At 40.4% G+C, this 24930-nt stretch overlaps 1 protein-coding gene across 5 annotated transcripts in view; it reads right to left on the bottom strand.

Moving 5' to 3' along the window:
- The window catches only part of FAM120A (family with sequence similarity 120A), a 94586-nt gene that overhangs the window by 47018 nt on the left and 22638 nt on the right, over positions 1 to 24930 (bottom strand). For 3 of the 5 annotated variants that reach the window (XM_038771849.1, XM_038771853.1, XM_038771854.1), the window contains exons 4-7: positions 19817 to 19945; positions 18840 to 18936; positions 3898 to 3995; positions 3323 to 3606 (exon numbers count right to left, since the gene is read on the bottom strand). In XM_038771849.1, the coding sequence (XP_038627777.1) occupies positions 3323 to 3606; positions 3898 to 3995; positions 18840 to 18936; positions 19817 to 19945 (608 nt within the window). The remainder of the gene's footprint in view (positions 1 to 3322; positions 3607 to 3897; positions 3996 to 18839; positions 18937 to 19816; positions 19946 to 24930) is intronic. The other 2 variants (XM_038771852.1, XM_038771851.1) reach the window with 2 other exon arrangements.

Raw genomic sequence — 24930 nt, 5'->3', positions numbered from 1 at the left:
AGAACTCCTTGGAGCTCAAAGTACTGTTTAGCTACAAAGCACCCCCTAAGGCTTTTAAGTCATCTTTTGTGCTCTCTTTTCCTAACATATCTGAAGCAGGGATAGGATAAAAGGAGACATGGAGGGAGGAAGGGAAAAGGAAAAAGAAAGGGAAAGCATGAAAATGTTGTGTGTTTTCCACTTACAAGTGGAGAATGGTGAGTAATTCTGGGTCAGACATTTCAACACATGGGAGTAAAACAACTTCTTTCTCACTCTTGGAGACAAGTAAATATATCATAACCAAAGTTTCAGAGAGAATCTTTCAAGTCTGGCAAGAAAGAGTGCAGAGTTTTATGTTCCCTGGGTTCCTTTATGTTCCTTTGGGTTCCCTATGGTCCCAAAGGACCTGGGTTGGGGGGGGCAAAATAGACAGGGGAACTTTAAAAGGAAAAATCATGGCTGAGATCAAAATAGAGAAGTTCTCTAATACAATTTCAGCAGGTGTAGGTATATATATCCTTCTTACTCCAAGAAAATGCTATTGACAGGGGAGGTTCATCGATGGATGCTTGGGTGTGTGACAAAGTCACTACAGGACCTACAATCCCAGCTATAAGATTATACTTTGTTGTGATTTCATGTTTGATTGTAGTGCATGGTGCCATCCTTGCTTCTGCTTCCTGGTTTCACGCTTCTCTCAAGAGTTTCTGCTCAAGGAGAGCCGCTCCTTTCTTGATTGCAGCACACCATAGAGGCCTGTGTTCCAATTTTCAGCCAAGATGCCATATTATCTGAAGCTTCACTTTATTGCATTCATAAAACATTCCTTGCCCCCTTTGATTTGGGTTGCCCACTTTCAGCTCATCAATACCCAGCAACTATCTGGGTATCCTGCTGACATCCATTCTCCTCCTATGTCCCACCCAGAAAGTTTGCATTGAGGTGAGCACCACCTTGAATGCTAGCGGATTAACTTTGATCCAGGGCATGGTTGTTTGTGATCCTCTGCTGCCACTTGATGTTGCGTATGGCCAGTATATTGCGCTGATGGAACTGTCTCAGTACAGAACAAGAGAAGCAGCCTAAAGTGACTGCTTCCTTACAGTTATCACAGGGTTTTCCCTAGGGTCAGTGCAGGGGATCCTGGCTCTACTCTGGCACATGCTTCCAAATAGCCTCTCTTACCCAGTAGGTGCAGAGATAGTTAAAGCAGAAGCGGGGGGTGACAAGAGGGCAATACAGAATTGAAGGTGAGGAAATGCAGGGGGCGGTAACTATGTACATCCAGTGATTATGTGCCAGTATGACACAGTGTCCAAACCCAACCCACTCTCCTCTTTCCTATCCTGGTAATATGGCTGCATGTTGGGCCAGGCTGCAGAATCACAACTAAAACTTAGTGGATGGCATATGAATGGGTATGAGCTGGTGGTATGTATATATCATCTCATGATTCTATTGAACACACTAAAACTCCCTTTTATTAGTGCAGGCACATGAAAGTGCATTGCCTTTGGCTTCAATACTCACATTTTGAAAATAATGTGAAAAAGCTCATATAAAATGAGGGCTGTTTTTTTTTAAAGGCAAATACTCTAAGGAATAAAGTATTGCAACTGAAAATAAAAAGTAATCCAGTGACACAGTATAGGTGAATGCAAAGTTGGAGTCTTGTTGGGACACATCAACTTTCTATAGGTTATTTACATAGATCCCGATGCCCTCCCTTTTCAAGAGAGGCAGCAAAACTGAGTGGAATACTACTGTCACTAACCAGCAGGCTGTAGCTCTGATTCCAACAAACCCACTGATTTTTTTTTAATTTTTTAATTTTTTTGTTTTAAGTGAGACACCACAAGAGAGCACTGGTCTAGGATTCACCAACTCTTAAAATAGGGATAAATACCACCTTCCATTTCCTGTCTTGCCTGGAACTCTTTTAATAATTTTTTTAAAACCTCTAAAAACAGATATTTTAAAAATGCATCAAAAGGAATTGATAAAAAGTGCTCTCACTGATGTGAGAACAGCAATGTCTCTGGAATGGAATGCTGACCTCTTAAGCCTCAGAAACCTACACGCTTCAGCAACCATTTCAATTAAAATTTGTTATAAACCAGCAAGGGATTTGGGGACATCACTCTGTTGTATTTACTGAGCATCTACTATGTGCAGAGCACTGTACTAAGTGCTTGGGAGAGTTCAATAGAGCAGGCCCACAAGGAGCCTACAGTCTAGTTAGATAGACAGCACCTTGACCGGGGGCATAAAAAATAATCTCCCAGGTGGACAACTCTATGATATATTAGCAATTTCATGCTTATATATGAGGCTTAGTTCTGTGAATCCACCTTAATGCACCCTGTACCTTGCAATGCACTCTTTTGTAATAGTCAAATCTTGAGTAACGGGACAGGAAAAACATAGTAACAGAAAAACAAAAATTTCAACTTCATCTGCCACCAAATCTTACCAGAGCTGCAAGCCAATCTACTTTTGAATCCCATAAGTAGCCCAATAGCCAAGAGGCAGGAAGATAGAAGGATGAGAAGCTAAGGGCCTGGATAATCCACAAGCAGATAATTAGCCCCTGAGAATCATGAGTGTTATTTGTATTTTGGGACGCCTTAAAAAGTTTACAAGATTAACCTTCTATTTGTTTTTCAAAATGATAAAAATTGTAGAAATTTTTATTTTATGAGGAATCCTTACTAGCGAAGGATGAAGGGAAGAAGAGAAAGGTAGTTTAATAAAGAGTCAGAATACTTGCAAAGATCACAGGTCATACATTTTATTTACAATTGTAATGGACAGCTATGAGATTTCCCCCCCACTAGTTAATTAGAAGTGGGATTTATTAAGCACTCCCTATGTGCTAAGCACTGAAGTAGACACATAATAAACCGATCAAACCAAGTCCCTGAACCACACAGAGCTCCAATCTAAGAGGTAGTGAGAGTAGGTCTCTTATCCCTATTTCACAGATGAGGAAACTGGGGCACAGAGAGATTAAGTGACTTGCCCAAAGTCACACAGCAGGCCAGTGGCAGAATGGGACTAGAACTCAGGTCTCCTGACTCCCAGTCCCACATTCTTTCCACTAGGCCATGCTGCCTAGTGGACAAATACTCACCTCAAACAAAACAGGAAAATCAATGTTGAAAATAATTAACAGAACAATGTGAACTGGGGCACGTAATACCTCTAAATGATTATGATGCCTTTCCTATCAAGAGCACAAGGCACTCTTCAACACAGAATTATGCTTTTGCAATTTCTAAACAAGGTTCTCCAGCTCATAAGCTTCTACTTCACAAAGAGCATAAAATGCATTACTTACTTTGCAGCTCCTCCATTGCCTTCATCGTTATCTGAGGAAGACGATGTAGAAGAGGCATGAAAATAGGTTGAATCCACATGGTTGGGGCTGCCACTCTGAGCTAGATTTATTGGGGAGGATCTCTCATACAGTGGAGTATGCTTTCCTTCATGAGGAATGTTACTGTAGTTGTTCTGCTCAGACAAATTTTTTCCACTTGTTTCCAAACTGATGGCCGGCTCAGAGAGGCTATATGGGTATGGACCCTGACCCAGAACAACACCTGGGTTAGACATTTGTTGAACCTAAAATAGAGGACATATTTCACAAAGACAGAGTAAAATGCAGTTTGGAGGCCCTGGGCATTTCTTAATTGACATTCTTCCTACCCTTCAAAGAGATTTACTTTTTTAAAATTTTAAGCACAATAAAAACCTATCGCTTCCAGAAAACTACTTTCACTGGAGTTTGAAAACTCACTTGCTTTATAAATTAAAATAAGTTCATGCATACATGATTGTAAAGATCAGGGTTTGTACAATATAGTTTTCCAAAAACTAGAAACTCAGATCATCAACAGGATTATGAATATTTACCCCAGATTTTGCATGTATTGAGGCCTGTGGAATGTTAAGCATCTGAGGAATATACGGTGGCACTATCCCAGGCATTCCAAATTGATTTGGTCGGGCTGCTTCATCAATATTGGGAGAAAAGGAAAAAACAAAAGTGAAAAAGGGGAGCATTTACCTTCACGATGCACTAAAAAAATTACCAAAAATATGAGCATCATTTAAGCATCTACCATTTGAACAAAATACGGGTTGAAAGGCTGAACTTACACAGAATTCACAGGGAACTTAGAAATAAGCTCTCTCTCGCTGCTGGTCAGCAATTCTATTTTGCCTCTGTTCAGCCTTTTTCCCCCCAGTACTAGTTATTGTCCTTGGAAGCATCCCCCTTCTCTACGGTTCCCATGAGTAGCAGCAGTAGTAATACTATTGAGAGCAAACTGGGTGCAATGCACTGTACTAAGCCCTGGGGAGTATGCAACACAAAAGTGACGGTTTCCCACCAAAATGTTTACACTCTAGCAGGGGGAGACATAAATCAATCAATGGTATTTATTGAGTATACAGCACTGCAGTAAGCACTTGGGAAAATGATAAAAGTACTGACAGATGAAAATCAAAATTAGTAACTGAATATAGATAACTAGATAAACATATATCCACAAGGGCTGAGAATGGGTGTAAATAAAAAAAAGTTGTGCTGGAATGGCTGATGGGTTTGTGTACCTTGGGGTGTTGGGGATTAAACCAGACTGTTGCCCCTCCCCTTCCTCAGCCTTTGGGTCACCACTTCTCCACCTTTCCTATCCTATAGCCCACAGCCTCCTTTCTTGGCCTTCCCCCGCTCTGATTCTTCTCTCTGGGTCAGACCTGTTCAATTAAGTTTGCTTCTATCTTCCTCTTTCACTGCTCCTCCCGCACTTTCCATACATCCCCTCATTTCTGCAGACAGAGGACATGATTGGGAATTCAATGAGTTATTTGGGATCTGTGATTATTCTTGCTCTGACCTTCTACCGAGATTTAGAAAAACTTGCATTAGCAACACCTTTCAGGTTTTTCTGATTCTCTATTCCATCACTGTCATATACCCTAATTTGAAGACTGCTTTTACAGGATCCATTTAAATGGTTTCTTTATTTCTGTTACTCTTCAGCTTTAATACCTTGTTTATTACTTTCTATTCATGTCTGCTTTAAACAACATTTTTTCCTCTATTCTCTGCTCCATTCTGCCTTTGGCATTCCTTCTGTTTAGCATCTTCAGTAACAGCGTGACTCAGTGGAAAGAGCACGGGCTTTGGAGTCAGAGATCATAGGTTCGAATCCCGGCTCTGCCACATGTCTGCTGTGTGACCTTGGGTAAGTCACTTAACTTCTCTGAGCCTCAGTTACCTCATCTGTAAAATGGGGGTGAAGACTGTGAGCCCCACATGGGACAACCTCATTACCTTGTTTCCCCTCCCCAGCGCTTAGAACAGTGCTTTGCACATAGTAAGCGCTTAACAAATGCCATTATTATTATTAATTTACCACTAACCACAATGCAGGTGAAATACTTTAACCAAAGAAAACAAAAACCTGTAATTCCTCCTGAATTCTTAAAGCAACAATTAGGAGGCATCTTCAAAGTTTGATGGCACTTCAACTAAAACAAACTTCTTCCTTGTCTGGCAGGGATCTAAATGAAAGGATCTAAACTAAAGTATGTGCAGAAACGCGTCAGGTGTTGTACATATTTACTCTTGCACATATTTACTATTCTATTTATTTTATTTTGTTAATATGTTTTGTTTTGTTGTCTGTCTCCCCCTTCTAGACTGTGAGCCCGCTGTTGGGTAGGGACCATCTCTATATGTTGCCAACTTGTACTTCCCAAGCGCTTAGTACAGTGCTCTGCACACAGTAAACGCTCAATAAATACCATTGAATGAATGAATAAAGGATGACATTACTTGGGAGTTACTGTACGTTGTTTTTCTGGAGTTAATCATAAAGATTCTTTCCATCTTGCTCAAGTTTGCAATGTAAGCTTTCACATTCTTTATAGGAATAGCTAGGCCAATGGACCGGGAATCTCACATCACTCCACAAGATTCGATTTATAAAACCATTAGCAATTTATAGACCGTTTGCCAGTCATTTTCCCCTTCCAACTACCAGTGGTTAGCATTCTAAAGAATAGCAACTGTTCTAAAGTGAGCCGACTCAGAGGAAAGTGTGTGAGAAAACTGAAGACCAATAAATGGAAAAGCTGAGAAAAGGCAGGTGAGAATTTACAAGCCATATTATGAAAGGGAACGACCAATAATTTTATCATGCTTTATGCAATGTGGAATTCAAGCGGAGGAAAACATGTCAGGAGTGGCTAAGGGTAAAATGACATATAATAAAGGAGAACAAACAGCCTTGTCTTCAAGCGTTAGGTGACACCATCTATGGTTCGTATGTGTGGATTTGTATGGAAAAACCAATGTACAATAATACTACTAATGATGGTATTTGTTAAGCGCTTACTATGTACGAAGCACTGTTCTTAGCACTGGGGGGGGGGGGGGGGGATACAAGGTGATCAGGTCCCACATGGGGCTCACAGTCTTAATCCGCATTTTACAGATGAGGTAACAAGCTCAGAGAAGTTAAGTGGCTTGCCCAAGGTCACAGCTGAGAAGTGGCAGAGCCCGAATTTGAACCCATGACCTCTGACTCCCAATTAATAGTTACTTCTGCAATCGCACACCTGCCCTTGACTCCCCAGTCTCTCTCCAACCCACCTGGTGTGTATGTATGTATACGTTAATGTGTGTGTGTGCATGCATGTTTACAGGTATATATATCGTATATACTTATACTGTACACCATAAACATGGCCCAGCTTCCTTGCCCCAAACAGTGGGGAGCCGGTTCGGTTTGACTTGGCTCCAAACTGTCCTCCGTGCACTTCTGGCCCTGCTCAAGCTAACAGCCTTCTTTCTTCTCTTTTCTTTTTCTCTCTCTCCCCCCTCATAAGACCAATAGAGAGGACCCACTAGCCTGTGAAAAGGTGGCCTTTACAGTCAGTGTCATAAAGACTGGTAATACTTCCAGATCAGATGACATACTGGCAAGATATACAAGCAGGAAGGGATGTAGTCACACTTTTGCACAAAATTTTCCTCAGCATGTGGAACACCCAAAATTATGTGGGCAAATACAAACAACATTTTTGAGAAGCTAGAAGTCTGACTATGGAAGCTATCAGGGCACCTTACAGGCCTTAGGGCTGGCAAGGCTTACCAGGATTCTTCTTGACCAGTTATCGGACCGCATTCCTGTCCATGTTCAATGCAATCACAATGAGGGTTTAGATGGCAAAACTGTAGTACTGATCTTTGCCACAAAAGTTCAGAAATTAACAAAGCAGCATGGTCCAGTGTATGAAACCTCGGGCAAATCACTTGACTGCGCTGTGGCTCAGTTCCCTCATCTGTAAATTTGGGCTTGGTACAGTGCTCTGCACACAGTAAGTGCTCAATAAATACGATTGAATAAATGAATATATCTGTGATCCTTCCCCGCTTAGACGATGAATCCCATGTGCGCTTAGAACAGTGCTTTGCACATAGTAAGCGATTAATAAATGCCATTATTATTATTATTATTATTATGTGGGCTAGAGACTGTATCTGACTTCATTATTTGGTATTTACCCCAGACCTTAGTACAGTGCTTGGCACAAAAAGTACCACAATGATTATTATTATTTAGACTATCATATTCAGTCATCTAAAAATATTAGCATTTGATATCACCTACTGACCTGAGCTGCGGCAACTACTCAGCAAGTTTGGCTGCTCTGAGAAGTTCACCAAGATCCTAATGATCCTCCATAGTGGTGCGGTGTGCCAGAGTTGAAGGTGACTTATGTAACTGTAATAAAGCAGGGTTGCAGGATAGGTTCCCTCAAGCTGAGACTACTTTAAGTAGCCATATTTGACCATTTAATTGACAGTATTTAGGATGTGCCTGTTGCCAATCAGTCAACTGTATTTACTGAGTGCTTACTGTGTGCAGAGCACTGTGCTAAGTGTTTGCAAGAATAAAATATAACAATATAACAGACATTTCCTGCCCACAATAAGAGAGGGAAGTATGGAGGGGGCAAGTGTTTTGAGAAGGTGTGAAGAAATGGGGTTGGATGTTCTGGTGGAAGGGGTGGATTTTGAGAAAAGGCAGGATATTTCTTCTAGAGATACTGCTGGGAAAGGTGGGAAAGTTAAAGGAGCACGAGTTGGGAGGGCCTGGGGAGGGGCAGGGGAGATTTTAGAGAGATCACATCTGATAGTGTCAATTTCTTTAATTAAGTAGGTGGCCAGAACATTAGGGGCAAGGGATGGGGGAGGCAGGGGAACAAGGGGTTTGAAGAGGAAGTTAAACACCTGGAACAGCTGGCAAGGGCAATGGGCATGGGTGTCAATAAGGATAGAGAAATAATTTTTCCAGGCAGAGGAGAGGGCAGAGTTAAAGCATGCATGGATAAACTTGAAGAGGGTGAAGTCAGACTGATACCTTGATTTCCACCAGCAGTGCTCCACAGGTTGTGTACAGGAGCGAAGCAGGCAGACTGTGGAGGTGATCCAGGACTGTGGGTTGGTGGTAAGAGACCGACAAAGGGATAGGGGAGCGAGTGAGTGCAGTAGAAAGGGTGGTATTAGGACCATCAATTTGCTTTATGAACAAACCACTGAATATTGAGAGCTTGGCAGAGTACAGTGCACCTTGCCACCCTCATGGCGTTTACCATCTAATAGCGAAGACACAAAATATTTACAAATGGTGGGAGCAGGAGGAAGAACAGAGACAACTGGTAATAGCAAGAGTATGGGAAGATGAATAGATGAATAAAGTCAATAGTAGAGTACTTGAATATATGTTCAGAAGTGCTAAGGATGGCCATATATTCTATCCTTGAAGTCATAACAAGTGTGGACACCTTTATTAGAAAAATGATTCAGGTCTCTTTGGAAATTCTTCAGGCTCGATAGCTTATCATCAAAAGTCCTGAAGAGAATCATTCATGAGCTCAAGTACAGGTGACTGCGCTCTAGGAGCACCCATGCAAGAGGCCATGCTAAAAATGATAAAACACTTAGTCAGTACAGTGTTGTGGACTGGTTAAGGACTGAAGATCAATTACCACAAAAAAACTATGGTTATCAGCTTATGTGTAAACTTAAGGTTTTTCAAAAGCAATTCAGAGCTGAAAGCTGATGTTTAATTGAATCAGTTACAAAAATCACTGCATAATATGCTGCTTAACTGAACAAGAATCAGAGAAATAAACTGAAGAGACCAGCATGCCCTTTGGGAAACCTGCCAGAAAGGAGTAGAAAGCCAATGTGGCATTAACCTCCTTACCAATCAAAAGAACTATAAAGCCCCGGTAATCTCCAACGTAGACTTAATACAGATAATGATAATAATAATAATAATGGAATTCTTAAGTGCTTACTATGTGCAAAGCACTGTTCTAAGCGCTGGGGAGGTTACAAGTTGATCAGGTTGCCCCACGGGGGGCTCACAGTCTTCACCCCCATTTTACAGATGAGGTAACTGAGGCCCAGAGAAGTTAAGTGACTTGCCCAAAGTCACACAGCTGACAATTGGCGGAGCCAGGATTTGACCCCATGACCTCTAACTCCAGAGCCTGGGCTCTTTTCCACTGAGCCACGCTGCTTCTCACATCTTCCAGATATATCTGTACATCTTACAGATACATCTTCCAGATATCACATCTTTTTCAATTCTTGGGTTTTGCCTTAATCTCAAAGTGGGGGGGGGGGGGGGGGGGAGGAGGGTGCGCTGGGGGCGGGTTGTGTGTGTGTGTCTGTCTGTCTGTCTGTCTAACGAAGCACCTGTGGTAATTTTAAATTACTTGAATGGAACATATTTTTGGCTTTAGATAAAATAATATCTTTTAAAAATCCTTAAAGAGATAACTATTGGGATCATTCCAACTATCATTTTATATTTATGTTTTTCATCTACCCACCTCAAGTGTTTTAAAAACATTCTCTAATTAAATATTACAACATCCCAAGTAGGTCACTTTTTCCAAACTAAATTGGGAAGATGATAACTTCTTGCCTAGGTTCACACAAGTTAATTGCAGAGATCGAAAAAGAACCTAGGATTCCAATTTCCTGTTTAACAGCTAGGCCACTTCCTCCCCAAGAAGTTTAACAAGGTTCAAAATTCAACCACAAATGTGAAGCCCCAGAAATTTAACAAATTTCTTTCTATTCCTAAATCACATGAATCTGAAATTTTAAAAGACTTCTAATTTAACTACACATTCGAGTACTTATTGGTATGATTGCAATTTCTTTCCTTAAACAAGGCCAAAGTATGAGTAGCATAGGACTAGTAAGATTTCCACAAGAGAAAGACCCTGTCCTCAAAGGAGCTTACAATCTTACATTATTCTTTAATGCTAAACTTACAATTACTCCTGCAGTCACACAGTGCCACAATGTCTTTCATGCTTTTAGATTAACACTGCTCTCATTTTATATAAAAGCAACATGGCCTTGTGGAAAGAGCGTGAGCCTGGGTTCTAATCCCAGCTCTGCCACTGGTCTGCTATGCGACCATGGGAAAGTCACAACTCTGTCTCAGTTTCCTCATTTATAAAATGAGGATTCTATACCTGCTCTTGCTATTTAAGATGAAGGTCTATGTGGGTCAGGGTGACCTGATTATTTTTTATCTACCCAAGCACTTAGTATGGTGCTTGGGACATAGCAAAGACTTAATGAATAGTAACAAAAATACTAAAACTAATAGTTATTAGTATTATTGTTATTAATAGTATTATCGTATTTGTCAAGGTACATTGAGATACTGTAAGCAAATGCCCTAAACTTCCCAAGACTAAAATATAAACTTCCAACTTAGTCTACGTTCTAAGGCACAATGATCCCAGTATGAACTGACAATGTCAGTCCATCTCACACCATATCCAGTAACCTATGTTTTCTAGAATCAAGAAAAGGTTTTTTCAGTATGGGGGTGGCTATTAAAATTAAGCATTTCAGATAAAAATCAGATGATAATCACAATCATAATACTAATACTAAACTGAAAATGAGCATTTCTGTACCTCTGTTGAGATGATGTAAGTTTAAATATGACTTTGACAAACGAATTCCATTCTTATTTTGTTTTTAGAAACTGTGATTTTTCTCCTTGAACAATATTTAAAGCTAAAACAGATTATTTAATCAAAAGATTGTAACTGCTAACTACATTGAAGCAAGACTCCATCTTATTACTCAATTTCTCTATCTTCTACCAAAATGCTGAATAAAGCAATCTGCTTTCATGCTGTATTATACATGTTCTTCTAAATCAGATCTTGTTCTCATACTAAAGCTGAACTATGCAGAGCCATTGTCTTGTCGATGACAAGAGGATTTTTCTCAGAAAAGATACAAGGGCTCTCATAATGGAGATTAACACTACCAGTTTCTTATTCCCCTTCCTTTAGAAATACTTATTGGAGAAGTAAACTTTAGCCTTAAAAGGTAGGCCTGTGAGAGGCACACAGAAAGCAGAAACTGAAAAATAATTCTTGCATCAAAAAACCCTACAACTTTATACTGTGCTTTAAGTAACCCAATTATACATTCTTACACACACACACACACACACACGGGAATTTTTCTAAGGATTGAGAAAGGGCAGCATGGCTCAGTGGAAAGAGCACAGGTTTAGGAGTCAGAGGTCATGGGCTCTAATCCCGGCTCTGCCACTTCTCAGCTGTGTGACTTTGGTCAAGCCACTTAACTTCTCTGCCTCAGTTCCCTTATCTGTAAAATGGGGACTAAGACTGTGAGCCTCATGTGGGACAACCTGATTACCTTGTGACTACCCCAGGGCTTAGAACAGTGCTTGGCACATAGTAAGCGCTTAACAAATACCATAATAATAATAATAATAATAATAATAATAATAAAGGGAAAAGGAACAGACATCTGAGCTAGCATTGATGGTCATAACTGAAGTGATTGTTTTATGATAAATGAGACCCTTTATTCTGCTCTTGGGTCACGATTCTTCCATGCAACAAAACTGGCAAGGACTCATCTATAGTGACAAAATATCTGTTTTCTGGGAATAAGTTCAAAAGTTCAATTAGGAACAGTTAAATAATAAGACAATGGTTTAAAAGTAGTTATGACATCAAAGTACACTTTGTTAATGTCACATGTAAATCAATGTAATTAACCACTCTATTCATTTAATGATGTGTGTGCTTTTAAAATAATAAGACCCTAATCGTTCTCAGGGACTAGAAGGATGAGTGATCTAGAACTTTCAGACAAGCTTCACACTCCTTCCTTATAACGTTTGGTGAGAAAAATGTGCACTTTGTTTTAGTTCAAATACCTTAAACTTTGGTATTCTGCTTTCTGAATATGGAAGATAATACCAATCAAATGGTTGGGATGAACTGGTCGTTGCACATACTGTACATAAACTTTCTGTGGTTCTTTGGCTTAAGCCAGTCTACCTTTTAGATGTTTCATTTCTCCAAAATGGAATAGGAATATTTTTTAAATAATAATAATAATGGCATTTTTAAAGTGCTTACTATGTGCCAGGCACTGTACTAAATGCTGGAGTGGATACAAGCAAATGAAGTTGGACACAGTCCCTGTCCCACATGGGGCTCACAATCACAATCTCCATTTACAGATGAGGTAACAGGCACAGAGAAGTGACTTGACCAAGGTCACACAGCAGACAAGTGGCGGAGCCAGGATCAGAACCCATGACCTTCTGACTCCCAGGCCCATGCTCTATCCACTACACCATGCTGCTTCCCATATCTGATGCTGCTTTCTGATATTTAAGTGCTTACTACGTGTCAGGCACTGCACGAAGCGCTGGAGTAGATACGAGCTCATCAGTTGGACACAGTCCCTGGCCCAGATGGGGCTCACGGTCTTAATCCCCATTTTACAGATGAGCTGAGGCAAAGAGAAGTGAAGTGACTTGCCCATGGTCACCAAGCAGAAAGGTGGCTGAACCAGGATTAGAACCTAGGTCCTCTGACTCCCAGGCCCATGCTCTATCCACTAGGCCATGCTGCTTCAAAAAGCACTTGGGCAACTTCTGGTGTACTGTTATCTTTGCTGGACAAAGTACATGAAGATAGAAAACGATTCTAAAAAGCCTTTTCATACTAAAATATTTACCAAGAAATGCGCAAACTGTCACCTCAGCACATCTGGACTGGCCACATATGTATGCACTCACAACCAATCAATAGTAGGGATCTAGGTCTGAGGGTTGGTAGTGTGAAATCAGCAGAAAAGCAGTGGCATGAGTGAGTTGAGTCTGACAGAGGAGTGTGTGGATTTGCATATAAAGAAAGGGAAGAATGGGTAAGGAGTCTGAGCATAAAGAAAGTGAAGGGTGGGGAGGGGGTCTGAGCATAAAGGAGTGGGTAGGGAGGTCCAGGTGGGGCCTGATTGCCCCAATAGATAGTCCTAATATAGAAAGAACTGAAAATCTAACTTAGGAGGTCAAGGAGAAAATTGGTGTAGAGGAAATGAAGGCGTCAGGTGTAACATCACCTATTCCAGGAGTTCAAATATAAATGGGAGGAGGGTGATAGCTGGAAAGGGTTGTAGAATTGAGAAAGGCTTTTTTTTTTTATTTCAGAGGAGACTTGAGCATACTTCAAGTCAGAAGGGACAGAGCCTTCAGAGAGCAAGGGGTTCAAAATATCAGTGAGGGAGGGGAGAAGAGTGTTTGCTAGTTCTTTTAGGAGATGAGAGGAATGGGTAAAGAGGGTAGATTTATAGAGCAGGTGGGAGATTTCTTATTGATAAACAGCAGAGAAGGGAGAGAGAGATGAGGAGAGGATGGTAGAGTGGTGCAGTGCAAAGTTCTTGACAAGGTCACCAGAAGTTAGGTGATGGTGGAGGCATCGAAGTGGGAGTTAAAGGTTTGCAATAATCAGTGGAGTTGTTGGCATGGGAGTCAATGAGGATGGAATAAAACAGTTGTTGAGTAGGAAAACAAGAGCTGAATTCTAGTAGGACAGAATGAATCTGAAGTGGCAGCATTTGTGGGGCAAAAGAATTGCATTTGATGGAGAGGACAGAGTGCATAGTTTTGCATTATGGAAAGGGATCAGGCATGTAGAGTCCAGAAGGATGGGAAAACCCAGGATAGATTGAATGGATCCAGGAGACTGCAGCCACAGTAGTGGGTGAGGATCAAATTAGAGGGGATATGGGTGAAGTGGTAGGTCAATCAATCAATCGTATTTTTTGAGCGCTTACTATGTGCAGAGCACTGTACTAAGCACTTGGGAAGTACAAGTTGGCAACATATAGAGACAGTCCTCTGTCAGTCTCTGACAGTCCTCAGAGACTACCCAACAGTGCAGAAGGTTATGGTTGGCGAGTGGCAGAAGGGAGTTTTTGAGGTTGAATGGATCATTGTTTGCAGAGGATTATAATTTAACACACTACAACACAACTTGGACAGAGGCAATCTGTAAATGTGTTTCTCGATATAAACCTTACTAAAAAATTAAGCCTCAACTATCTTATCTCTGAGTGCAACTTTTATACTCCAATCATCAAATGATCCCACTGATTCCTTAACCAGGCTCCTGCTTTTGCTATATTTTTAAAACCCTCTTGTTATTTATTGGTTTTGGTTCCCTGGCAGAATGCTCTTCAAATTCATTTCTGAGCTACCTAATTTCTTCTTTGCCCCTGACCTTCTACTCTTTACAGGCTTTTCTGTTCTCACTTGGATAAGCTTTCTGTTGTTTAAAAGGATGACACTTGGTCCTTAACTCTGCAGCTAGCTATTCAGGGCCTGCCTGGTCACTTTTTTTTAGGTTTGTCTTGTAATACACATTAGTACACATTTTACCCAAGCCCCCAACATCATGCTTTAAATAACCTCAATGCTTCTTAGTTATCTACTTCAGTTACTTTGCTTTGTTTTTTCTTAAGATCTACATTTTTTCACTTTCACAGTATCTATGTTCTTATTCAGCAAAATATGGATCCATTCAGTTTCAATATTTATAAATTTCAGAGGGGTAGGACCTAGTTAACAAATAAGTTGATTTACTAATCAATGATAACTAAGATGATAAAAATAATTGTAATAATTATGGTATTTGTTAAGCACTTACTATGTGCCAAGCATTATTCTAAGCACTGGGGTAGATACAAGTTAATCAGGTCAGATACAGTCCCTGTTCCACATATTTGAAAAGGCTACAATTACATTATTGTTGTGATACCTTTTCCTAAAAATAAAAACAACGCAAATTTTGTCTATTTTTCAATAAAAACATTTCATTTTCCAAAATCAGGAAACAGAATTTCAGAGTACACATCTTCACTCTCTCCTCTCACTCACGGCCTCATGGAGCTCCAAGTATAAAAGCAGTAACAGGGAGTCTGAAAACCATTGCTTCTTCCATTCATCAAGATGGTAAGAACTAAGTGAAAGACTATCAGAAATAGCACAATAAGCAACTGGAACTCCATTACCATTACTCCATTTTTTTCAAGAGTTCACAGGCTTCTATTGTCTGCTGAAGAATTCTTGATGGGAAGAAAATGGCAAATGCACAACTCTGCTTAAATATCCTTTGGCTCGATCTGTTTAGTCAAATTCCTCCTGCTGCCATTGCCTCCAAGCTCATTTGCACTAAATCTAACAAGGATGAATACTTTTGGGTACAGCCAACATGATAATTGGTGGAGTTTCAGTTTTCACTTGTCAGCTTGTTGTAGGCAAGGACATGTCTAACACTCTGTTGTATTGTCTTCTCCCAAGTGCGTAGTACAGCACTCAGCATGCAGAAAGCGCTCAATCAATACTACTGATTATTTACCTTTCTCTGTTACTAACTGAATCAAGAATTGTTTATAGGAGAACAACAGAGTGAAGCCAAGTGGCCTAAATCACCAAGATGATGGTCAACCTCTTAAATGGCTGCAAGTCCAATCGACTAAGATGTTAAATCTAGCTTTTTGAGCACTTTGACCATCAACTTCAAGCTAAACAGCTCAAACAGCAATGAACAAACCTAGCATACAGCTCTCAATTCAGATGGCTCGCCTTGACCAAATTTTATACAGCCTGTGCAAATCAAGAGGGAGAGCTTCAAAGCAACAATAGGGTTCGCTAACAGTGGTCACAACTACAAAGCATGACCATCTATCAGTAAATCATTGATCAGGTCTCAGCCTTTTAAGAAACACTGGCACCAATAAGGGAAGCTGCAGAGTAATATTCTAACCACAAGGACAATACACCCAAATTAAGCCAATGGACATATGGGGTGGTTTGGAAATTCATTCTGGTCAAGTTTTCCAAAAACCACATTGTCTCAGATGTCTGTCACAGGCTCAGTGAAGAAATATTTCTCTGGAAAAAAACTGTATAGCTAATAAAAGGTTGAATTACATCTATTAACTACAGTCAAAATTAGCTTGTTTTGTAACAGGAGAAGTTCCCTGGGGAAAGACAGACCAATAGTTTTTAGTGTCAACCTACAAAATGATCTAAAACATCTCTGAAAAAACTACCCTGACTATTCAAGAAAATGCTACTATAAAATGCTGGACCAAAAATTTGCAATTTGCAACAATCTTTTGCCCACGTAAAGCAACAAAAATTAAAATACAAAAAAACCCACAAATCATACAACAGAAAAGCATATTACAGTATAAATTAGAGAAGCTTCATAAGTACATCACTTTTCTAAGGAAACATTTCCCAAAGTGGAATGTCCGGTGGTTTACTTGAGGATTCTAAGAGCCAGGGAATGATGCCAAGGGGGGTGGGAGTTTTGCAGAAACAAGAGTAGGCAATTACTTTGGGGCGATGAAAAGGGCTCATGGACTTAATCAGGAACTCATATGGAAAAGTAAATATGGGAGAAGATTGCAAATTTTAGTCACTATTCTTACTAGAAAAATAGTGTACACTGTTTAGGTACTTAGAGCAACGTTTTTAAAAAGACTGTTGCCAATCCTTTCCTGGGTAACTGAAAAATCAACTCAATTATTTAGGCCTGACTATCCAGTTTACGGATATTGCTTGCTTCCCCTCTTTTCCCTCTGCCTTTTTTTTCCTTATCCTTTGGCCAATTGCTTGCCCATGAGAAGGGAGGGATTAGTTATTAATTATTATGGCATTCGTTATGTGCTTCCTATGTGCCAGGCACTGTATACTAAGCACTGGGGTGGATACAAGCAAATCAGGTTGGACACAGTCCCTGTCCCACGTGGGGCTCACAGTCTCAACCCCCATTTTACAGATGAGCTAACTGGGGCACAGAGAAGTGACTTGCCCAAGATCACACAGCAAACAAGTGATAAAGCTGGAATTAAAACCCATGACCTTCTGACATCCAGGCCCGTGCTCTATCCACTCCTCCATGCTGCTTCTCTATTGTAAGCGAAACTTAAATCACTCGATTTTGACACTGGTTAATAGCTCGGTAATATGGAAATGGAAAAGAAGGGGTAAGGCAGAGAACTCATTATTTTCTTAAATTATCTTCTGATTTCACTTATTGCCATGGCTAACTTCAGTTGTAACTGCTGTTGACTTTCAAAACTGTGAGATGCTCTGTTCTATATCTTAATAAGCAGACACATTGATTTCTACTAGGGTATACAAAAGTCATAATATACAAAAGGTATGGGTTAAAGTAATTTGGATAAGTATCTTCCAGGTAGTACATAACAGATAATAATAATAATGATAATAATAATAATGTAAATAATATTTGTTAAGCGCTTATTATGTGCCAAGCACTGTTCTAAGCACTAGGGTTAGACACAAGGTAATCAGGTGTCCGACATGGGGCTCACAGTCTTAATCCCCATTTTACAGATAAGGGAACTGAGGCACAGAGAAGTTAAGTGGCTTGCCAAAGGTCACACAGCAGACAAGTGGCAGAGCCGGCATTAGAACCCACATCCTCTGACTCCCAAGCCCGTGCTCTTTCCACAGAGAAGAGGCAAAAGAAAAAATAATTAAGAATACACTGCACTGACCTTTGCTGGGTCAGTTTTACCCACTATTCTGTTATATTTTTCATTTTTATTTCTGTTATATTTCTTGGGAATGTCCCTCGAATTTTTTTTCATTTAAAAAAGTCACACTAAAACAACTAAGAAATTAAATGCTTTGGTTTACTTTCCCTTGCAGCACTTATGTGCATCTTATACAACAGTCCCATTATATTCATAAGGAATTGATTACAGAAACCTCCCCCACCCAATGAGGCGAAACCAAGAATATCAGCTGAGCCTAATGGCCACTGCACTTAAATGAGTAGAGAGATTATGGTACAATTCATGGCAGTCTGAGCTTTCCTAGGGGAGGCTGGGATGAAAGGAGAAAAGCCAGCCACAGATGCTAGCAACTAGAGAAAGAGTAGGTGCAGGGGCTGAGGGACGGGACAAGGGCCCACTGCCGCAACTGCAGCCTTACTACGGGCAACAAACAAAAGATAATAATGCACAAATGTCAGGGGAATATCTGTAATTTACTGTCTTTTTACTAGACAAGCTCCTTGAGGGAAGGGATCGTGTCTATTAATTCTGTTGTACATTCCCAAGCACTTAGTGCAGTCATGGTAGGCACTCAAATACTATTGATTGATTCAGTTGCAATCTGTATTTAATTCACATAATTTGAAAAGTGACATTGCTATTCAATGTGCTTCATTCAATATCGTCATGTAGAAATGGAGGTGATCCTAACTATATTTGGAGAAACTAATTCCAGGTGCTAATTTGTACAGAACAGAAACTGAATTAATACTAAGTTCAGAAAGAAAGGCCTGATAAATATTCAAAAGGAAATCTAAAGCTCATATTAAACTTTCAACATCGATACTATTGTAAATACATCTTTACTTACCTATGAAATGTGGTGGGTGAAATGGCATAGGTTTACTATTCGCTGAATAATATCCAACTGCTCTCTTAAATCGAGTGACTTTGTCATCTGTTCTGGACTGAAATAAAGGTAGGAAACCCTTTGTAAATTAATATACTTCAAGGCATGTACAATTGCATAACATTTTTAAACCCAGCACATTTAATGTGATTGTATATGGTAGTTAGCAGTTGTGTCTAATTGTATTCTCCAAAGCACTTAATACAGAGCTCTGCAGAGTAAGCACTCAATATATATAGCATGGATTGATTTTTTTCATGAGCAAGAAACTTTAAATGATCACCCAGCAAAGAAATTTCAGCAAACCAATCTGAAACTAAAAACTAAATCTTGTACTAATTCTTTTTTAAGACAGCCAGTCTGAACTAGTATGGAGGTGGAAGCCAGGAACACTCTATTTGCAGCTCTATCATTAACTTTATTTGCTATGTCTCTGTTCTATACTTGAAACTTAGATAATACTAAACTAGAATATTTGCCAAGGGCTCAAACTCTTGGAAGAAAACTAGTTTATAAAGAGACACTAGTTATCACCTGCAATTAAGAACCCAATTTTAGTATCTTCTCTCTCAATCATATTTACTGCACGCTTCCCGAGTGCAGAGCACTGCACTAAGTGCTTGGGAGAAGAGTACAATAGAATAGAATTGGTAAGACACATTCCCTGCCCGCAACGACCTTACAGTCAACTCCTACTCTCAATGAATCACAGTGCACATTCTCTGGATCCCAGTGCACTGCAGCTATCGCCCTTCTCCTTTTCCTATCCAAGCTCTTAGAAAGGACTGCATCACCAACTGCCTTCACTTCCTCCCCACCAACTCTCTTCTGGACCCACTAGTCCAGTCACCACTGGCCTCCTCATGGCCATGTCCAACAGACTCTACTCGGTCCTTCTACATAGCCCAACCTCATATCTTGTGAAAGCTCCATTTTACCTGTGAATGTTGAAAAACATCTTTAGATATGGCATCCAAATTAGTGGTATCCTGAATATTACGAACGTAGTCAGCAACTGCTTTGATCACTACATCGCAAGGTGGTAAAACTAGCTGGTGTGCACGTACCTAAACAAAAAAATAAATGATTATGTAAACACGGAATCAAACAATTATTCGTAATAGCAAAGTTTTCATCTTTGAAGCATGGTCTGGAAGCCCAGAATACAGTGTTGTGGACTAACTTAGAGGGACTTTTCCAAACTTTCCAAATATATAATCCTACCTAACAGATATTGTGACTATGGAGTTCCTTCAAGTCTTTCCAGGACACAGAGCATATTAAAAAGAAGCAATACTGCCAGTCTTTAGGAGGAGCTCTCTCGCCAGGTGTTCTAGCATGGCAAACCAACTGAGAACTCATCCTGGACATCTTGAGCAAAATAATATCATAGGTCTGGACCCAAAGAACTACACTGAGACTGAAAAAGACTATCCTGTTTATGAAAAATGGAAGGAGGTTCCCTAAGACCTTTTGAAATTTATTCCACTATCTAACCACTTTTAGTGTTAAGTTCTTCCTTATATGCAATCCAAATTCCTCATGATGCAATCTAATCTCATTTCCTCTGAGTCCTCCATGGAGAAGACTAGATAAACACCATCCTCTCTATAATATTCACTCATATACTTGAAGGTCAGTCTTTTCATCTCTTTAGTCTTTTCTGGGCTGAACACTCCTCAAGGGCAGGGAAGTGATCAACCAACTCCATTGTACTGTACTTCTTCCAAGTGCTTAGTACAATGCTCTGCACACAGTAAGCACTCAGTAAATTGATCTCCGAGGTGAATATGTTGAGTCCAATTACACCCAATCTACTAATACATTACTATACAGGAAATAATTAAAGCACATTCTCTGGATCCCACAGTGCGCTGCAGCTATCACCCTTCTCCTTTTCCTATCCAAGCTCTTAGAGAGGGTTGCATCACCAACTGCCTTCACTTCCTCCCCAACTCTCTTCTGGACCCACTAGTCCAGTCACCACTGGCCTCCTCATGGCCATGTCCAACAGACTCTACTCGGTCCAAATCTCCCTCAACTTGTGGCCACCGTGACACCCCCTCCCCACCCCCGACACACACACCCCCTTAGAACACAATCTAGACTTGGTTTAGCTGATTCAGTCCTCTCCGGATCCTCCTCTTACTATTGTGACTGCTCCTTCTCTCTCTTTGCTGGTCCCTCCTCCACTTCTCAGACCGTAACTGTAGGTACCTCACAAGGCTCTAAACTGGGTCCCTTTTTCTTTTCCCTATATAATCACTCTCTTTAAATAACTCGTCCACTTTTATGGCTTCAGCTACCATCTCTGCATAGATGACTCACAAATCTCTCTCTCCAGCCATAACTTCTCTGCTACCCGATAAGCAGCATAGTTTAGTAGATACAGCACGGGCCTGGGAGTCAGAACCACCTGGGTTCCAATCCTGACTCTGCCACTTGTCTGCTGCGTGACCTTGGGCAAGTCACAATTTCTCTGTGCCTCAGTTACCTCATCTGTAAAATGGAGATTAAGACTGTGAGCTCCATGTGGGACAGGGACTCTGTCCAACCTGATTAACTTTTGTCTACCCCAGCTCTTAGAACAGTGCTTGACACACAGTAAATGTTTCACCAATACCATTATCATTATCCTTTTGCCTGAGGCAGATCTCTACTTGGATGTCCCTCTACCATGTCCAACTCGTCATCTCCCAAACTGAACTTGTCACGTTCCCTCCTAAACATTCTTCTTCCCCTACTAGCACTCCTCACTGTACCCCACTCTCATTTTGCCCACCTCTGACCCCTTTCTCACACTGTTTCCAGGGCCTGGAACTCATTTCCCAACTTCATTACCCAACCCCCAACCCTTTCAGAAACCTCCTAAAAGTTGCACCTCCTCAAACAAGTCATTCCCAATTATTCATCTTAGCTCAGGCTCTTATGAATCCTTTAACCATCTCTCGAACTTGGATTTATCTTAATTCTCAGTAGTTTTTGAGCACATTTCTTGACTGAAAACTTGCTTCCGTGTACTGCACTAGAAGCTTGGGAAGCACAGCACATAACAGTTTACTGAAGGGATAATAAATACAGCTCAGGGTGCTGGGAAATCAATTGGGAAAAAGCATGTTGGAGAAGATGGAATTTCAGGAGGGTTTTGAATGTGGGGACGGCTGCAATCTGGCTGATGTGAGGAGGGAGGGAGTTCCAAGATGGGAGAACAGTATGAGCAAGGGGATGGAGATGTGAAATTGAGAATGAAGTATATCTAATAACTATGGTATTTGGTTAAGCACTTACTATGTGTTGGGCACTGTACTAAGCACTAGGGTGGATACAAGTAACTCAGGTTGGACACAGTCCCATATGAGGCTCAGCCTCAATCCCCATTTTACAGATGAGGTAACTGAGGTACAGAGATGTGAAGTGTCTTGTCCAAGGTCATACAACAGATAAGTGGTGGAGCCAGGATTAGAACCCATGACCTTCTTACTCCCAGGCCCATGCTCTATCCATTATGCCATGCTGCTTCTAGAAGGTTGGCTTGGGAGGAAGGAAGACAAAGTTAGGGAATAGCAGGTGAAGGGTACAGACAGGTAAGGTGGGGCCATATGGTGGAGATCACTGAAGTCAATTATGAGTTTTTGTCTGATGTGGACAAAGGTGTAAGCCGAGCAACGCTCCAGGAAGATGATTTGATATTTCTGCGTCTCTTCTGTTAGAGTGTAAGCTCCTTGTACATAAGGAATGTGCTTTGTGTTTTGGTTGTGCTTTACAAGCACTCAATAAATACTGTTACGGCAACCTAATATGCCACCTGTTTGGTTTAACAACCAAGTGCCCTAAATCTCAAGTAACAAGAATCAGCCAGAAAAACTATTTCAGGTTTGTCATGTCTCTTTCATTTAACAGTCAGCATAGTCTAATGGAAAAGGGAACAGGACTGGGATTCAGAAGTCCTGTGTTCTACCAAAGCTCCACCACTTTACTGCTCTGTGATCTTGGACAGGTTATTCACTAACCAGTTTCCTCATCTGTAAAATGGCCATAAATTACCTATTTCTTACCCTTTTAGATTGTGAGCCCCATAATGGTCAGCGATTATGTCTGAGTTGATTATTTTGTACTCATCCCAGTGCTATTTAGCACTTAACACTAATTATTTCAAATTAAAGATTCTATCTACAATAAAAACAACAACTCCTTTATTTGCTCATTTCCCACTCTTTCAAACATGCTTACAAGATGATCATTATGCCCAGGTGGGACAGGGAATGTGTCCAACCTGATTATCTCGGAGCCACCTCAGCATTTAGTACAGGGCTTGGCACATAGTAGGTGCTTAACAAATACATTATTATTAGGCATTAACTACTAAAATAATGCTGCTCAGGACAGCTTAAATATTCCTTTAACAACTGTTACCATAATAAACTCTAAAAAAAGATTACACAAACATGCAGGGATTACAATAAGCCCAGAAGTTGGTCCAGTGAAATGGAAGTGTTAAAATAACTGAGATGTCTGCTAAGACACATGAACTCATCTTAGGAAGGTACTTAGCACCTACAACTTTTACACAAAAATCACCAAGTTCTTTCATGTGAGGTTAACCACTTCACCATATTCTCTTCAGTAATTTGAGGCATGATTTTATTAAAAGCTGGTAGTTTAAAATCAGTCTTATTTGCCTCCTTTGGTATTAGTTGTATACAACAGAAGACAACATGAAATCAAGACACTAAACCTCAAATACAAAAAAAACACTGCCAGATTTATTCTGGATTGTTCCCTGTCCTTAATTCTTAATATCCACTGTTGGAAAGCACCTTCACTATCTACAACTGATGTGCAAATTTTCAAATGTTTCAGACATAGGTGGCAACTCAATGGGGAAGATGGGGGTGGATACTCCCATAACATTTTAACTTCTACTTTTACTACTACTACTAGTAACTAACTGTGGCATTATGGTACTTCAAATCATTGTGGTATTAAGACCATAATTATTATTAGTAGTACCATATTTAGTTATTTGTTAAACATTTACTATGTGCCAAGTACTGTACTAAGCACTGGGGAAGATACAAGATAATCAGGTCAGACACAGTCCCTGTCCCAGATAGGGGTCTCACAGTCTACATGAGAGGAAGAACAGGTATTTAATCCTCATTTAATCCAGATGAGGAAACTAAGGCATAGAGAAGTTGTCACAGAGTAGGCAAATGGTGAGGCTGGGATTAGAACCCAGGTCCTCTGACCCTATTCCACCATTGCCACTAAGCCATGATGTTTTCATACTTCCCCAAGCACATAGTACAGTGCTCTGCCTATACAGCAGGTAGTCAATTGCTGAATGAGTGAATAAGGCATGCTTTCATTTTAGGGCTATAAGGATGAATATGCTATAATACATATCTATCTATATGCACACACATTACACCACAACCTTCTTTAGCTCTTCTCTTCCTCCCACTGGAACTAAGGATGTCAAGTTCACACACAATATAGATGAGTAGGCATCTCTCCTTTCAAGCCTCGCTCTGCCAGATTACTGGTAATCATATGGAAAATATAATTCTAAAAGAAGTCTTGCTAGGTCAACCTCAGTCATGCAGGGATGGTATCTTGCATTATATGGTGAAAATGTCCTCCAGCTATGGTGTCTCAAACAAAAGGGAAGTGATCCCTTAAGTGAAGGAACAAGTAACAGCACCCATCTGTTCCTACCCTCTACCTAGCAGATTCCGAGACATGCACTCAGAATTACTTCAACCTTTCCCTTTGCTCTTCTCTTACCAAGACAATAAACTTAAAAATGCAGACAAGTGTTTTATCTAAGAGGATTCTCCTAAGTTCTTTCAGTGTATATATCCTTTTACCAACCCCAACCATTACCAAATAATAGAGCAGCTGTTTCAAACTGAAGGCTAATTACAGCACTACAGAGTGACTCTAATTATCCTACCTTCTAAGTGTGTGAGACTTGTGTAGTACCCATTAGTAAAGCCTTTGATGGTCAGAGAAAGCTAATTTGTATGGGAAAAGTCATCCCTTCACATGT

Source organism: Tachyglossus aculeatus, chromosome X1 (genome assembly GCF_015852505.1).
Source record: "Tachyglossus aculeatus isolate mTacAcu1 chromosome X1, mTacAcu1.pri, whole genome shotgun sequence".
In the NCBI taxonomy this organism is placed as follows: domain Eukaryota; kingdom Metazoa; phylum Chordata; class Mammalia; order Monotremata; family Tachyglossidae; genus Tachyglossus; species Tachyglossus aculeatus.
The sequence above is the reverse complement of the archived record's forward strand: the minus strand, read 5'-3'. Positions and strand labels throughout refer to the sequence as shown.